This window comes from Melanaphis sacchari, unplaced genomic scaffold, assembly GCF_002803265.2.
Source record: "Melanaphis sacchari strain LSU unplaced genomic scaffold, SCAv2.0 Contig73_pilon_pilon, whole genome shotgun sequence".
Taxonomy (NCBI): Eukaryota; Metazoa; Arthropoda; class Insecta; order Hemiptera; family Aphididae; genus Melanaphis; species Melanaphis sacchari.
The window spans coordinates 2,862,434-2,882,134 of record NW_020271525.1 but is presented as its reverse complement, the minus strand read 5'-3'; the positions used below and the strand labels follow the sequence as shown (position 1 = coordinate 2,882,134).

Genomic DNA, 19,701 nt, shown 5'->3' with positions numbered 1-19,701 from the left:
AAATAAATTTTTTAAACTTTATTTACTTATGAATTTATTACCTATCTATTTAATTATATATTTTATCTGACATTTCAACATTCACTAAATAATTATAGCGTATGTCAACAAATACTGGTAAATTTTTGCATTATGAGGTATTTAAAAAAAATTGATAACATTCCCTAAAATGATCAGTAAATGTCAACATACACAGGTGACTGTAAAATTCACTACCATGTGGTCATACACCTTAACATATTATATTTAATGACTTGTCTTGAGTAATTCATCATCGCCTATTCGGAACCGCTGAAGCTATGAGTATAAAATTTAGACAGTAGTTTTTTTTTTTTTTTGTGAAGTAAACACCTAATAAGAAAGGATTTTTTAAAATTTAATTCTTACAGAGGTTAAAAGGGGTAAAAATGAAAAAAATTGATAACAAATTATATTTTGATATACATTTTGGTCAGTGCATTGCTAAAATTATTTAAGTAATTATTGTTAAAACCGTATCATAAAAATGTTACAGATATATTTTTTTTTTTATATACTTGTTTATTTAAGTTAAAATTTAATGATACCACTGATAATTGATATATCTTGGATGAATAACTTATATTCAACACTTTATCAATAACATAGTATATTATACCAGATTGCAAGTTAAAGCTTTGCACAAAAATATAACAGAAGCAATAGTTATCACTGAGTGTGCTCGAAAATATATAGTTTTTATTCTGAGATTAACGTTAATCCCAACTGACTGTTTTTTTGAGTTTAAAAGAATACGGTTCCTTCTTAAAGTTTTCTTTGCTATGACTATTAATAAGTCTCACTGAGTATGGCTGGTATTGACTTGAGAGAATAAAGTTTTTTACATGGACAGCTCTATGTCAAATGTTATAGAGTTAGCCATGCCAGTAGTCTGGTTATTTTAGTTTCAAAAGGCAGTGCCAAAAATATTATTTAAAAAGAGTTTTATTGAGATGAATAAAAGATTTCAATATAAAAATTCACCATAATGTATATATTAATGTTACAATGACGTTGTAAAACTTAATTAGTTTTAAAAGAGTTCCCAAAAACTGCAATTATTAATAAAACAATATAATGTAATAAATAATAATAAAATTTTTAGTAATAATAAAACTAATAAGAATTTGTAAAATATATTTTCATAGGCATATTTTATTTTAATATTTCCTCGATTAAAATTGTATTTTACAATTTGTCTTCGAAATATTAAAATACACTAAGTTTTTGCCAATTTCTGGTTGTTAAAATACATGGACAACCTAGGGTCAATAAATCTAAAAGCAACCTGTAATATAAAAACTGATAAAATAAAAAGTTATACGTTGGTAACACAAGTAACTGCACACGAGCGAAACCCGGTTATTCAGCTTATGTAATATATTATTATATTATACTATATTTAATGCCGTTCTTGATATAATTATAAAAAATATATGCAAAACATAAACTTACGAACAAATTTACCGTGATTGTATTACACAATTTTTAAACATAATTATACACGCAGAAAAAGTTTTCTTATTATTTTTAATATTTTTGCTAAAAATAACATTTATTAAATTTGTTGTTAATCGCTTACTACGTCCTCAACGTTAATTTAATTTTGTAAATATTTTTGGACAAATTTTGTTCGTCTTCTCTTAATATTTTTCCTAATGTTACAATCTAGTTTCAATATAAAGTATAAATTCTAAACAGGTTTAGTTCTTGAGAATTTTTTTAATTTATATTTTTTATTAACTAATAATGTATTATTTTCTAAAAAATGAACACACAAAAAACATTTTCAGTTTTTCCATAATCCGAGTATAAAACGCAGAAAATCATTAAAATGTATACACTATACATATAATATAAAGATAGTTATTTAGGATTTACATTTTACAAATCAATGACTTAACAGAGTTTCTCTTCATACTCAATCATGATTTAGTGAGAATAAAATAAATAGTAATACTGTTTAATCTCAAATAAACATTTTAAAATTTAAATTAAAACAAAAAATATTATTTTTTTTTAACCATACCTACACTATTTTATAAAATAGTAGTACCTGATAAAACTTATCAACTAAGAAACTATAGTTTAAAGTGGTAGTAAATTAAAAATAATAATTAAAATATTATAGCTTAAAAAAAATAAAAAAGTTAGCTGAATTTATTTATTTTCAAAGCTTGCTTAGATAACAAAATACCGATTTACATCTATGTAATTATAATAATGGTAATAATTTATTCAAATATTATGTTATAAACATAAAAGGATGGTTTGATTAAAAAAAAAAAAAAAAAAACTCTGTATCCGAGAAAACTATTAAAACGTGAATTTGAATAATAGTTCCCTAACTTTTTGTCCTGTAAAACATTTGTAATTTTTTTTTTCGTAAACTAACTTAATATTGAATTAACCAAATATAAGATTGAATGATTTGTTTTTATTAATTTATTGTTAACTCAATAAAATTATAATTACTTATTTGATTTTTTAATAAAAATATTAGAACATATAAATTAAATCTAAAAACATTACTTTAAATAAATATACAACAAATTAATACTTATAAGTAATAAACCAGTTTAAATACAAATTTTTCAATATTTGGTTTCAAATTTTTAGTCAAGTTTAAAATTAATATTTTAGTATAAAGTGTGCAAAACGATTAAAATGTTTTTAGGAACAATTTAAAGTTTTCGTACAAACAGCAACAGTCTTTGAAGTATTATAAACAATTACTTCTGCTCGTACTTATACAACTAATTTAATAACAGACTTTTAAAATCTTGATTACAAGCTCACAAGACATACATTTTACGGTATTAACTTCTAAAATTACGCTAACACTATATTTATCAAACAAAAATATATTTTAGAAATAGTGACTAAAGTATTTTAGTATAGTTATGAGCTGTTATAAATATAAAAATAAAATATTTTATAGAGATTTAAATATTTATATAAAAAAAAAAATAATAAAGTATTTTGATATTTTAGAGAAGTGTAGAAAAATTGTAAGAATCTTGGCCGATACAGTAGTGTTCATAGTTTTATCATCCGAATGAACAGAGGAATTTATTGATTTTCTAATAATCATACATGTTTTTCCAGCTTTCATTAAAATTGCTTTTTCCTATAAGGGCACTTCAAAAGTTTTGTGATTATAGTTTCTTAATAGATTGAAAATTTGACACAGTTGATAGTTACTTTAGAAATGTACTTTTGAAATTACCCATTAGTTTTCAAATACAGTTTGGTATTACACGAATGATTTGGGTTAGATTACTAAACGGTAATGTGTAATTTTAGGTTTTAAGTTTTAATACAATTTGTAAAGATGGATTACATTTTATTTTAAAAACTATTATTATATATTATTAAGGACAATGTTACTCGTTACCTTTTATGAGTATTTATATTTTTATAAACTATTTAATATGAATAGAATTAGATTAAAATAATAGGTACATATTTAGTAAATTTAACTCTACTTAGACTCATTTTTTCATGTGGAAGAATAAATATTTTTTCTTAAATTTAAAATACTTAATTGAGTAATAATAACTTTAACTATAGTTAGAGACATTTTTCCAATTTATCATAGTTAAATTAAGTACACATAATTTTATTCACCTTTTTGAAATGTTTCATCATCGCATAAAAATTTGAACGTATATTTGGCTCCAATTACGTTGTCGTTGACCATATTCTTTTCATCTAATGTTAGACATAGATTTGAAAAATCATCAAAGCACTTCATTCCCATTTTGAATCCTCTATTTAAACATAATAATAATTGTATAAATACATGCAATTTTAAAATAATAAAAAAAAAATATATTTAATTATAAATCCATTTATTTCAAGAAAAAATATTTATCAATACTTTTAATATAAATAATATTATTGTTAATAAACGGAATGAATTGTGATTTTTTTTTTTTTATTTTTGAATTTAAAAATGTATAAATATTATTTTTTATAATAAATATAAGGCGTAGTGATATATATATATATATATATATATAAATATTAAAATAGTACTATAGTAGAATTGTTTGAACGAGTCAACTAGTGTTGAGTTTTCAGGGAAATTGCGAATTAAATTAATAATATATTGCAGTCATAATTCATCATTAAATTAAAAAAAAAAAAACCATAAAACTCGTTCTATCATTGTAAATATTTATAACACTATAAAGTTAAATAATTATTTTTACTTATCTAAAAAAATATGTAGAGCGTATTTGATTTTGACACATATTAGACTATATTATAGTCATTTATTTTTATTTTAAAATTAATTCGGCTTGTAAGCAAAATTTATCACACAAAATTAGTGTAATTGTAATTAAAAAAAAATACACATGATACGTATAATATACAAGGTGATATATTTAAATTTAAACACTCTTTATTTTAAAAATTTTAATTTTTCGAAAATATTATTTTACACAAATTTATGTAATTGCACACCTTTAATACTCACCTAACAATATTGGTCAACTATTCTGCTCATTAAAACTTTAATTTCTTATCAATTGTGAAAAATGTCAGTAATCTATACAAATTCATACGAAATTATATACAAAAAAATATCGATACTCATTTTTAGCACTATAGTCCATTTCTATATAATTCGAACACGGTCGAATGGCCGTCACCGTTTCGCCGTTGCCACTTCGCCGGAAAATCACTTCACCATTGCTACTTCGACGTAAGTCTAAGTTAAAAAATTCCCGATAGAATACATATATAGATCAAATACAGCTATGGAAAAAATATTTGTGTATGAGGTTTATCATAACTTAAAATTGCGTTTAGCAGATCACTGACCTTGGCACTACCAAATAAAAATTTTTGCGAGGAATTTCTCAAAATATATCATTAAAATGGTATTACTATTATTATTATAATTACATAATGACGAAAAATAAATATTTTTGTAAAATATATCTTTAAAATGTATTATTATTAGACACTGAAAAATGTTATGTAGGTAGTAAGTATGCTTAAAATAATAATTATTTTTATTTATTTATTTATTATTATTGAATATTATAAAATTCACAAATGTGTAAAATAATGTGTGTAATATTCAAAATAAGTCCTATTATTATTAAGTATTGACAAATGTAATGTAGATACTTATAATAATCAAAATATGTCTTTAAAATGAATTATTATTAAGTATTTACAAGTCTATGTTTTTTTATAAGTGCATTTTTTTTTTAACCTAATGGGTATTTTTTAATGGAAAAATGGCCTTACATCGAAATGATGATGGAGAAATAGTTTTATGGCGAAGTAGCGACGGCAAAACAGTGACAGCGATGTGTCCTAGATCGCATACAATCAAACAGTATTTAAAAAAATTGTCCAATCATTAAAAATAATAATTCCAATAATTATTACCACAATAAATTTCAATATTCTTTAACTAAGAACTACTTGTTTAAAATTAGAATGAAATTTTCCAAAAATATTCTAAATCGGTAATAATAAAAAAAGTAGTCATTCAAAAAAAAAAGAAAAAAATAAGAAATTAAATGAAAAGTATATTATAAGAAATATAATATATATTTTTTCAAAAACTCAGTTTTATAATAACATAATATTATATAAAATAATGAATGGAAACTTTTAAATATATCACCAAGTATATTCGAACATTCATCAAGTGTGTATTATTTATTTGAGGGATGTCTTTTATATTGTGTTAATATATATTTACAGTCTTACACATTAATAATTTAATTTTACATTGCAAGCATTTCAAGCAAACCAACACACGTATCATAACTTTAATAATAATTTAAGATTAATACGATTAACTGGATTGTTTCTAAGCATATTTATGGAACTAAAATAAAAATATTTCAAACTATTCATAGATATTTTAAAATGAAAATTAAACTTTATTAATACATTGTAAATCATTTCTATTGTAATTAACTTGAAACGGTTAGGTACAATATTTTAAGGGAGTGCAATGCAATAAAATTTAAACGTTAAACGTATTATGAATTATGATTTGGCAACAGTGGAATAATATAGTATGAATTTAATCATAAACTCATAAACTAAACAAAGCCATGGAACTTAAACGTATAATAATTATTTATGAAACTGATTATTCATTATTTTTTTTTTTTAATTACTTGCAAACGATATCCACATCAGCCTTCGATTTTGGAATACCGACCGGATTATTGCGTTCCAAAAAAACTGACACGTTTTGCATACAAAAGTCTAAACTGTTTTTACAAAGCGTTTGCGTGTTATTGATATCTCCACCTGAAAAATAAATTAAAATTATTTCCAACGAACATTTTAATATCTACTCTGGTCGGAAACACACAGTTGCGCGCACGTGTTAAGTTTTTCGAATGTTTCATAGTTAATGTTTAGACAGTTAAATCCCTCGATATAACTGAATATTTAGTTTATGATGAAGAAAACGTTATTCGTTTCATTTATTCGACAACGCTATATATAAAGGATAGAGAAATAAAAGTTTTGGGGAATAAATCATATCGACACACGAAGCCCGGATTATGTCATTTGAATATTATTGTGTTGTGTTATATGATATTTGGAAAACGAAAACACATAATATTTTCGAGCGCGAGCAGTCTAAATACGTTAGTTGCGGTATCTAATGGTTGTTTCATGAAAACGTGTAATTTTAATCAATCTCGAGTATCTTTTGTTTTAAATAACACGCCGAGTATCTACAGCGGACACTGAAAGAGGGTAGGTACAGCCGTTTCGGCGAAACAAATTAAAATGCAATTATACAGTCTGTTTCTATGTATAATAAATTATTTTATACTTTAATTCAATCGATAACGCTGAACTTACAGAACATTTTCATATTGTACTCTGCATGATATAAATAAAATGTACACCTGATAGGTAATTATTAAATGTTTAAACAAAAATTAATAAAGTATCAAAAACATAAAGTTTGATGGCGTTAAATCTTTTGCATTTACTACAAAGTAATTTTTAAAGATATAGTACAATAAAACGAACACAAACGATGGACGCTTGAAGTGTTGATTTTATTATTTAAAGTTGATTTTAAATTATGTGTACAATATTCCACTAGAAATATTTTTGAAAGGTTTTTTTTTCGTGATAAAATCTTAAATATTTTAATAAATATCCTCGAATTTCATATTATATTCGTAGTATTTGATATAAAAATGCATTGTTTTATTTATAGCTTGATTTAATAACTAGTTAACTAAATTGAAATTGTTTTATCATTGGCTTAAATATTATTTATAAAATTATAATAATTTGAAGTATTTAAATGAGAAATGTATTAGTTTTAAAACGTGATTTTAAAATGTTCATTATATATTATTTTCCTGTAAATAAGTACTTATGATTGAGCTGTAGAAGAAATGTTCAAAAAGTTTCAAGTAGCGTTCTTATATAGATGAATTCTCAAAGCTGTATAATACTTTGAATAAGCCAGATTTTTTTTCTATAGTTTTGCAAGTGTATTAAAGAAAAACTTCAGCCAATAGTTACTCAAATATTAGAAAATCCTTAAAATTGTTATCATTGTTTTCATGTATAATGCTTATAATAATATAGTTGTATTAATGTGCTGCAACAAGGTGAGGTAATAGAGACAAGTTATCAGAATTAAATGTCTATTGATATCTATTCTAACCGAAATGTGTTTAATTTGTGCTAATTAAGTCAATATTAATTAATATTAAATCAATTTTAATTATTAAAGTAACTATGAGTAAATACTAAATAGGGTACCTGTTACATTTTTTATGAAACAACTACCAAACTGTTTTTAAATTTGGTTGCAATAAATTAATATTTCATTAATATTTTACGATAGAGTATTATGAAAATTAATTGATTCCTGACTTGTTAATTATGTTTTTAAATGTTGTAATTTAGTGTTTTTTTGTAAAGAATACGCAAAACTATTAAATAGTTATTAAAAGTATTAAACTAATTAAAATTACAGTAAGTTTTAGCCATGAATATTGTACTTTTATAATGAAACAAGTTTTATGATTAAAACCTATTGATCATACTTTAATAGTAATATATTATAAATAAACGTATAAAATTGACGAAAAACTGAGTGATAGTTTAGACAGTATTTTTCTTAGAATATTTAAATAAATAAAAAATAGTAACATATTTATTTTTAAATTCATACATCATAAAAATATATTGATATACTTATGTAATATTTTTACTTTTTATTAGATATTATTTTATCATAGATATTATCATTTAATTGTTTGGCTTATTATTCAAATAAATTATACGAACTTAATATTATTTGTAAAATTAACATTAATTAGTAATAAGGAGTACAGAATAGCTGCTTATAATGCGTTTATAAAAATAATTGAGCAGATATTAAAATAATTAATTATTTAAAACAATTGGTTTTGAATATATGCAAACAAAATATTTTACATATTGTAAGGTATTAAAAAACGTGTCCAGTTTAAAAATGTCCTAAATTTATTAAAATTTAATTAAATATAATATTTACAATGATAATGAAAAAAATAAAAATATTTGAAAATAAAACATGAAAATATAATTATCTTAGTAATTATACTGCACTATATACCTTAATATATATTTATGTATTTTTTAAAAAACATTTTATGTAAATAAAAAAACTTTAAAAATGGTTTTTGATGAAAAAAAATAATAAATGTATAGGTAGATGTACTATATTAAATAATTTAAAAATATGTTATTTGTCATTTTTATGCGCCAAATAGCTTAATGGATGTCAACATATCACCATCACATTTTTTTTTATTATTATTAAAAATGAATACGTAATGTTATTTGCGTAAAACACTTAACTCCCTAAACATAGGAGTGATAATGCAATTAATAGAAAATAAAACGGAACAGGTTAATACCAAACTTAATCAACATTATTGGTAAGCAGACTCGGATGAAACGTGTACTTTGTATAATATGTTTTCATACTATTATTGCTAGTAGGTACGTGTGATAATATTAAGACGTTATAATTCATTTGACGATGCATGCGTAAAATTGTTACGCGATACCATTCCCAATGTAACTATATTCATGAAATAATAATGTAATTAAAAATAAGGGACACTTTCAATTAAGTCAAATCATTAAAAACATTTTCTTAAAATGTAAAGGCAATAAAAATCAAGTCGTCAATAATTCTTCAAAATAATTACCAAATTGTTTTATTTTGATATTACATACTAAATTGAGTTATTTCTAAATGTTTATTTAAGTCTTAAAATTTGAGAAATATAATTTAATTTAAATTTAGTTATATCAATTTAACTGTAATTTAATATTATTTTATTGAAATATAATCTTGTCTCCAACTAAGGAACAAAACGACAAATTGGAGAAACTCACATAGGTATACGTATTATTTTTAAAACACGGAATATCGAAAGTATCAAGAAATCAATAAATTACCATTTAATCTTAGTTATACTGAATATTGGTTATCAGTAGCCGTAGTATAAAGTTGTCTATAGCGCTGTTACTCCATAAATGCGTACGCTTATAATAATCAAATGCATTCCTACAATAAAAATACTTCACCTCAAGATCTCAGTCTTCCTGATACTTTAAAAAAAAGAAGTAGCAGTGTTGCTTTTACACCTCCTCATACAAGCAAAAATAAATTCTTTCCACTACTAATTCTCCAAGACCACGTTGAAATGGACGATAATACAGAAAACGACAGTTCTTAACAACCATAGGTCAGACCTAAAATTCCATCTATTTATGTTTACAACATTTCCGATTACATACATTTTCATACATCACTAGCTAATATAACTTTTGAAAATTTATCCATCATAAACACTAAATCTTCTCTAAAATTAAACTTAAACTCTATAGATAACTATATAGAACCGCAACAAAACTTTTTGATGAGTCTAAAATTGAATACTACACATATTAACTTCCTGATAATAAACAACTATCTGTAGTTATTAGAAATCTACCCGTAAATATATCGGAAGTTTGAATTCACAACGAACTTCAAGAACTTAATTTTGAAGTCGCTTCAGTCACACGTCTTCAAAACCAGTTTAAATCTCCAATACCAATCGTAGTCGTTATACTATCCAAATCATCTACTGAAATATATTCTTTAATCAGAGTTTTTTATTGTGTAGTTGTAGTAGAATCAAGAAAATCCTCAAAGGATAGCTTACAATGTTCAAACTGTCAAAGATTTTACCTCACCAAAAAGTTTTGTCATTTACCACTAAAGTGTGTTATATGTGCGGGTGATCATCACTATAACCTATGTCAGAAATCAACAGAAGCTCCTCCAAAATATTTCAATTAGCATACCAGCGTCTTTTCATGTTATTCCTTATACTTGATAAAAAATCTCCAATACAAAAAAAAAAAAATGCTCTCCTCTTATATACAATCAAATACTAAGTTGACTATTCGCATATGCTTGTCCAGTCTGGTGAGAATATGTGACCTCTTACATTAGTAACATTCAAATCTTCCAAAACAAAATGAAAACCTGCGCAAAGACCTTAAAATCCAGGAAATCGTAGACCACATAAAAGTCTTATCAGAAAACTGTCGTAGTTCTCTGCTAAATTCATCTGGTTCAGTTCATTATAATCTTCACATACATCCACCTCAACGTAGATTAAAACGTGGACGTCCGCAGGATCTTCTTATTTAACAACACCACACAATACGCTGTAGCTGTATGTTATCTATTAAAACTTGCAGTATTTTATTGTTATATATGTTTTTATAATTATTGTATATGTTTATATTATTGGGTAGAACACGATTGTGTACGTTTATACTTTTTGGCAACAAGATTGCGTATGTTTGTTGATGGGTTGTCGAATGTATTGAATTTACCATATACTTAATAAACATCTAGCAAAATATGTACACTACTATAACAATCAATATAAAATAACAAAATATGTATACCTAATGGGAATAACTAAATAATAGTAAAATAATAAATAAATATATATAACCGTTGATAAATTATTAATAAAGTTTTATATTTTGTACACAATAATGTAAAAATCAAGTAAAATTGTACACAATCGTGTACTTAAAAGGTATCACCGACAAACCGACAACGAACGTACGAAATTGCATTTTACCCTATTTCAAATTTCTTTTTTCAACTTAACTTCAATTAATTATAATAAAAAAATAAAATAAAAAATATTGTGTGTGAAAAAATTAAGATAAATTTATCAAAGATTTGCAAGGGTAGTTATTATTTTATACCTACGACGTTGTTTGTATTACTCAAATTTAGAGAGTAATTATATAAAAAATTAAATATATTTTAACGGCATAGTAAAATCATTAATTATTTTTAATATTGTATCACTGTACAATATTATTTTGAATCGTTTATTTTTCTTAGATAACATCACATCATCGGTATATCTTTGTTTGTCGTAAATAATAATACTTGATGAGAATTTAAAATATAAAAGGCTTTTACTGCTTAGACTTTAGTCTATACATATTTTACGTGCATTAAAAGCGAAAAAGTCCTTAAAAACTGTTCTTCCCAAAGACTTGAGATACGAAATTATCATATTCAGTTATGACATAATTACCGAAGTAATAATTATTTATTCTAGGTAATCCAACTCTATACATTTTATCAGTATTCTGTTTTATTTATTTCAAAGCTAAATCTTAATGCAAGTTATATGCGGAGTTCAGTCTGTATATAACTAATAAATAATAATAAGTATCGAATGCTTTATTCATTCCAATAATGGTTTTGTAAATAAATTATGAATTTTTGGATAAGTCATACTGAAAACATTTTGGTTTCCTATAAAATATAATATTTCAATTTTAAAAATCATATTATTTAATATTTTAGTTTATTTTGTACAATAAAATATGCGATTTAAATACTAAAATATACAGCACAATGAATATAGTAAATAATGTCTTATTTATATACAATTTGAGAGCAATGAGTTGGAAGAAGCTTATTCAAATAATAGAATCACACATTTTTTATTCATAAAAATGTAAAATCATTAATTTAGGTATTCATTTTTAGAGCACTGCAGATATAACTTTGGAATATAATATTATTATATAGTTAATTCTAATGGTAAATAATCTCATCCTTCAAAATATTCACGAATATCTGTGATGGTTATAACAACAACTTTAAATGTTTAGTTATTCATCATTGGTTCAAGTAATAGTTGATAGTTTGACCTATAAACATCAAGTTAACATTCTATCATTTTTTGAAGTCTTTATAATATCTGCATCATAATGTAACACTTTATACATTATTAATAATATGATTTTACTTATTCCTATCTTCGAATTTGGACTTTCATAAATAAACCAAGATTGATTACATCATAGAGAATTTATTTGGTATACGTACTATTATATCATACGTATTATTCGATGGTAATTTCATAAGTTTTTACTTGACATTGTTTTTACAACTGTTTGTATGATTATTAATAATTATTTAGCTGGATTAGGTAGCTTAGTAATTTTAATGTAGATGAAATCATAATAACGATTATGAATTGTAATATAATTTTATTAAACTTTAATATGTTTTCTACTTGGTACTATTATGTTGATGTAAGTATGTAACAAAGTTATATAGTCTGTAGATTCATTTAACTAAACAAAAAAAAAATATTTTGTTTTTAAAAAATATTATTCATTATAACTTTTATTAATAACTATTTAAAAATGTTATTTTTTTTTTAAGTGTAATGATTTTACTGAACTAATTTTCATATTTTATATGATTATCTTTTTCTTTAAAGACAATAGTACTAATCAAGCTACGAAAAATTAAAGAAGAAAATATCTATTAACGTTGACATAAATATTATTTTTATTTTATTATCTCTAAAAAAAAAAAACACGTAAAGTTCATATTTAACTTTTTAATTTCATATTTAATATATATTTTCCTTTTCATATTTACAATATGTATTCATTAAGAAAAATAACTTAATTTGAAGAATTATTTAAAAAATACCAAGTGCAAATTTTTAAACTAGTTATACGTAAGACAAAGACAATAAGATATGGATCTCATAAAATATATTGTATTTATACTTTTCTCTAATTTTTATAAATAAATAATTTTATTCTTAAGAAAATATCATAACACACATATTTGGTACGATAGACGCCATATTTAATTTTTTATACATCCACTTAAACGGTTAAGTTGTATTAATCTAGTTAATACAAATAACTGAAACTCTAAAATTAAACTGAATTAAAAAAAGTATTGTAATTTTATTCTGCTTGACATAATTTCGACCGAATCTTTAAAAAAAACATTTTAAATAGATAATATAATAACTATATTAAACGACTAGTTAGTACATCAAATTTGTTTTGATTAACTACCTACCTAAATTACAGCATATTTTAAACTTAATTAATGAATCTGAATCCATTAGTTGTAAAATAACAATTCGTATTTTGTGTGACTAATGATTTTTTATACGTAAAAAAAAACACAATTAGTTTTAATTAGTAACTAAAAATAAACAAATAATGTAATAATATTATGTTGGTTTTTTTTTTATCTCTGTTGTTGATAAAATTAGATTAATTTAAATTTAAAGTTGTATATTTTAAAAGCCATGAATTTGCACCAACGATTAGGAACTCATTTAAAGCGTCGGTTCGTCTACATGACAGAATATGTCTTGATCACCTGTATTAATTCTAAAATAACTGTTTACAGATTGTGTAATACATAAACCGAAAAATAAAAATTTTAATATCCTAAAATATCCTTTTCAATTCATGTTATACAACATTGCGATGATAATGTCATACAATTGATGAGAACTATCGAATTTAACAATAATAATAGTTTTAAAAAACATAGATACTATTTTTGCTATTATTGAACAAGTAATTTATAATTTTTAACATATTATCTTGAATTATAACATAATAAAACAGGTTCAAGCGTAAACCGTCAAGTTTATTAATTAGTTTAATTTGGATATTATAGCAGTTATAGGATGTTTGAACAAATTTCGCAATGTATTATCGTGGCGAATCCCAGTTCGTACAAACACCGTCCGAATTCACATTTAATTCGATTTTTCAGGGAAAAGCGACGCGCTTTACAATTGGTGAGTACATCTATATGAAATATTAATATGAATACACTTTAAGCTAATTTTCATTAGATTTATATTGTATCGCGATTAAATTAAAAACCTGAAATACGATTAAGTATTATAAGTTCATTTATTTAACGTAAAACATTATAATATTGAGTAAAATATGATTTGTATTCGAAATGGTAATATTTTTACCATTTTTTAAATGTAATTTTCAAGTTTAGTATATTTCTATATTAAAGAAATGAAAGGACATATATTTAGACACTCAGATTTTTGTATCATATCGGCAGTGGCGGCTTAATACATTTTTGTTTTACAAATTAAAACCTTTTTTATTGCACCAAATCGTTAAGTGAAAAAGTTTTTGAACATTTTAATGTATCTTGGTAAAAAATTTAAACGAGTAGTTTCTAATATTTTAAAATGTTTATATTAAGAATTATAGTCTCACGAAATATGTATGAAACACTTTTATATTTAATCTCTTTCTGATAGGGGATATGTCAGTCACTTTCACTCAATAATCCACCTTTACATATAGCTTAATATATACGTTATTTTGGTATTCACATTGACCGTCGTCTTACCTGGTTACCTAAAAGAAATTTTAATCACTAAATAATCGCATATGCCTTCTTCGCCCCTTACTTAACTCCAAAGACATAAAACCATCTAACTAATTATCGATTTACAAACAACTGTTTAGACTTATTCAGATCTCATTCTTAGGGCATCTAGATCTGGGGTTTAGAAAAAATTTCCAATACCAACCCTATTCAAAGAATTTAGTTAAAAATCCTTCGTACCATTTCAAAAGCGCCATTTTACGACTCAAATAAATTTCTCCACTATGATTTAAAAATATCTACAGTCACGGAATTAGTAAAACTACATTATAAACGGTTCAATATCGTCATTCAAATCAACTTGGGTATCTTTCTATATCTGGTATTCCCAAAATAATTTAAAAAGATAGAAGCCCTTAAGAGTATTTAATCCATTAACTATATTATGTAAAATTAAACAAAAAAAAAAAAAAAACGTAAATGCAAATTTATTGTATAATATAAGGTAACTCTAAAGTTTCATTTACGAAGTACCTCCAATAGAAGGTTTCTTCACTCAGTGTTTCCTGTGAGTACTAAAATTTTAATTAATTAAGCTTATTGTTATACTGCGGTAGCAGATTGCCTGATAAAAAATTATATTTAATTTAATGTTTATTATATCAAGACAATTTTCGCAAATTATAAAATGTTATTATTTTGGACTAACAATGATGGTTTTCTTATAATTTTATCATACATATTTAAATCTAATATCATGTACTACAAATGTAAAGATTAACTAGTTGAAAGTAGAACTTAAGTTAAACATTTTGATTTAACAAGCTAGTTAATTTTCTAATCAAATTATTAACTTAACTAGCTTAATTCACAGTTTAAATAATTTAACTTATCTCAGTCGCTTTAAAAATAAATCCAGTATCTTGTTTTTATGATTGCATACATATATATAAAAATAAATTAGCTGTTATTCTTCTTGATAAAATAATTTTATATTTAAATGTATTTTATTAAATCAGATAAGCATAAAGTCATTAAATATACATAATAAAAATATTATTATAGCATGTATTAATTTTGAAACGACCTTGCTACTTAAATATAATAAATATTTTAAAAATAATAAAAAAAAAAAATCATTCAGATAAAATGTATATTTAAAGGTCTTAATTATTTTATTTTGTATATTGAATTATAAAGGGCTTAAATTATACATTTTAAACAATGCGAGTTGCAATAAAACATTTTTTTAAATACAATAATTATAAATTAAAAATTGAGTTTTTTACTATTATATATCCTTAACTTGTTATTCATTATAAAAAATTAATATTTATTAAATTATTAATTGAGAATTATCAAATATTTAATAATCGTATAAATTAAAATAGGTATATAATATATACTATATATACTGTACATTATAATAAAAGTTTAATAAAATTGTTAATTATAATTTAGGAAATTACAAAAAATGTGATCCAAAAACTAAAAAAAAAAAAATAATTGACAAATGTATTATTTAATTAAAAAAATAAATAAGGTAAGCATGCTTTGTGATTATTCTGTATAAACGATTATATTTTTATATTATATAGGTATCTATTTACATCCCATATACTCATTGCCTGGTATATTCAAAAGTAAAATCTGATTCTTGAGTGAAATTTATTAATCTATATCTATTTATCATTTATCTTCATGACTACTCTATATAGTGTAATAATAACAATACTTTAATAATTGGACACTCCACCACGTAAAACCATTACATACACTCATACTGATCGGGAGAGTTTTATTTTATTATTTTTTTAAATTTATTATTTGTCAAAAACTATCGTAACGAAAACGCATCATCTAAATACATTATATAAACCTATAAGCACATGTCACAATGATGGTACAAGTTTGGAGGTACTGATGGAGTTTTCGTTGATGTACAATGGTACACGTAGCGTGTTATTCGCTGTTATTTTGTTGGTAATATACGTGACTACGCGTACTTTGTCTCGCGTAAATTTCTCCCTGCCAAATTGTCAAGAAAATTAAACTCTGTATCGTACGGTAAACAAAATCATTATACATAGTAAGTTTTCGTGTACACGTTGCTAGCGAATAATATCAGTCGTAAAATTTAAAATATTGTAATTTATAATACATTATAATATATTGTGTGTGAAAACCACAAAAATTTTAATTATTAGATGATTTGTTTTCATTTTATTATTTTTTATCTTTCCGTCATATTTTTACGTTATTGAAATATTTCAATAAACAGTGGTATATTTTACAAGCACACAAAATATAGATTTTTTAGTACAAATAATGATAGTAGCACATTAAGTACGGTCAACATATTTGGTTCATTTTTTTAAATACTTATTGCAAATTTATGAATTTTTTCTCTAAATAATGAGTTATTTTTGTTAAAATTTTTATAATGGTACTATTAACAATAAATTATGAGGATTATAATAAACGTTGTGTATGCTCATGTTGTCAATATTTTAAATTACCATCCGATAAAAAAAAAATATAATCACCAAAACCACAAAACTTTAAATTTAATACCATAAGTATGAACTGTTTAAACACAAATACTCCCTACCAAAATATTAAAAAAATAAAAAAATCTTTAAAAAAACAAACGTTAAACTTGTCTTTTTAGACGTTAACAAAGTTAACATTCTTGGGAGACGTTTATCTGAATTATTCACACCTCATTACGATATGAATCCTAAACTAAGTCACCTAAATAAGTTAAAAGTAAAAAAATAACTTGGACACGATAAAATAACAAACAAAATACTTAAGCATCTTCTTAAAAATCACTTACATTTTTCACATATTATACTTATAATTGAAATAGTCTTTCTTTCCCCAAACTTAAAAATATCTATAACCCTATTTTTACACAAACGCAACAAATCAAAAAATTAATCTTTTAAACACAGACCAATACACTTATTACCAGTATTAAGGAAATTATTTGAAAAAAAAAAAAGTGATATTAAAATATATTAGATCCATCCTTAAGTCCCGAAAAATTATACCAAATACTCAATTCATATTAAAAAAAAAGACTCCTCGACCCACCTTATCTATATTAAAATGTGTCCTACCTGTAATCTACCTTTAAAACAAACGAATTCTAACTACAACTCAAAATAAATATTAGGTCTTACAATAGAAAAACGTCTGACTTAGGGTCCACATTTTTAAAACTATAAATAGTTTCTTAACACTAGAATTCATTTATTAAGTTCTATTCTTAAATCCAAACTCTCAATTAACAACAAACTATTAATACACAAATGAATGCTAAAACCAATCTGAATTTACAACATCTAAATAAAGAGATATGTTAATTATTTTTTAAAAAGTATCATTTAGTAATTTCAGTTTATCTTTCTTCATTATATAACATTAATGCTATAGTACATCTTAAACTTCTTCAAAAATTGAAACAAATTTTATTACAGTTAAAATCTACTATAAACAATTCCTCTTTAAATCAATCAACCTACAACCCCAAATAACTACCCACGTTGATTAAAAGATACTGGTGTCCAGATCTTTCAAATCTTGGCCAATATAATATAAATTAACTAAATAACTTCTCTATCTTCAATGTCAGAGGATTTCCATACTAGTGGGCTTTCCCCCTCGCGTCATTTGACATGTTATTATTATCTTTTACTACCAAATTTACTTACTGTAATTAATTAAACATTACAGATTATAAAAAAATTCTTTTACTCAAATTTAATATATAACTATATAAGATACGATTATGACTGTACTATACTGTTATTAACGGTGAATATATATCAAATAGGCATATATTATTATATATCATAAAAATAAAATTATACAGTTTTTATTTAAAATAAAATTATAATTGTAATGATGTGTATAAATTTAATGTTTTACTGAGTCATTACAATAGATATATATTAACTAAAACACTGCACAAACCACATGTAAAATTTATTAATTATAAAATATATCGGCAATCATTATTTTGCGTTAGTGGTGTGTTTTTATTGAAAATCTGAAATATATTATTCAAGTGTTTATTTTTTTAGTATACATTTTTAATTCAATAACCACAAGCAATTAACCTTAAAAACACAAAAAAAATCAGAATTATTTAAGTGAATAAATTACATTAAATGTAATAAAACAAAATCGTATTGAAAAGAACTATCAAACAATTAACTAAATTATATTTTTTATAGTTGAGTAAATTACTGTTTTAATTCTTTTCAAAATGAATATTTGAATGAATGAAAATTTACTATTGAAAATATTATAAAACTAAGAAATATCGTTCAGATTATTATTCTTATATAATATATATATATATATAGAAATAAGTTATTGGTCTAGAAATTGTAATTCATTTAATATACTCGTAACATTGATGATAGATAGGCATTGTTAATATTTTTTATTAAGTATTCTTTTATTTTTCATAACAACGATAAATAATTTAAAATATTGATAATGGAGCACTTAAAAAAAACTTTAAGCCTCGAGTTACTGTGACAACCAAATCGCAAAGTAATCTTTTTCATACGGATTATTTACCATAATATACCTTGATTACTAGTTATTATTTATTAGTATTCAATAGTACATGTAGTATTAAGTTATATACATTTTTGTAATGTTTAGTAATATTATTTTTGAGATGAAATAATCTTGTAAAATAATTGATTACCAGAAGATTAGTTGACTATATAATTCATTATTATTATCACAACATAATTAGTTTTATTTAAGTAATCGTTATCATATTATATGATAAAGAAAATTAAAATTACACAATTTTTAGGAATTTAAGTTTTAATTAAAAAGTAAAAGATAACATTAAATAGTGAAAATGTACAAAAATGTTTATCAATTTATTTAAAACCAATCAACTTAAT

The 19,701-nt window shown here is 23.1% G+C and overlaps 1 protein-coding gene across 1 annotated transcript in view; it reads right to left on the bottom strand.

The window, feature by feature from the left end:
* Positions 1-19,701, bottom strand: part of LOC112600954 — an 87,606-nt gene that overhangs the window by 31,941 nt on the left and 35,964 nt on the right. Inside the window, exons 2-3 of the mRNA XM_025348313.1 lie at positions 6,177-6,312; positions 3,649-3,791 (exon numbers count right to left, since the gene is read on the bottom strand). Coding sequence (XP_025204098.1) covers positions 3,649-3,791; positions 6,177-6,312 — 279 coding nt within the window. The remainder of the gene's footprint in view (positions 1-3,648; positions 3,792-6,176; positions 6,313-19,701) is intronic.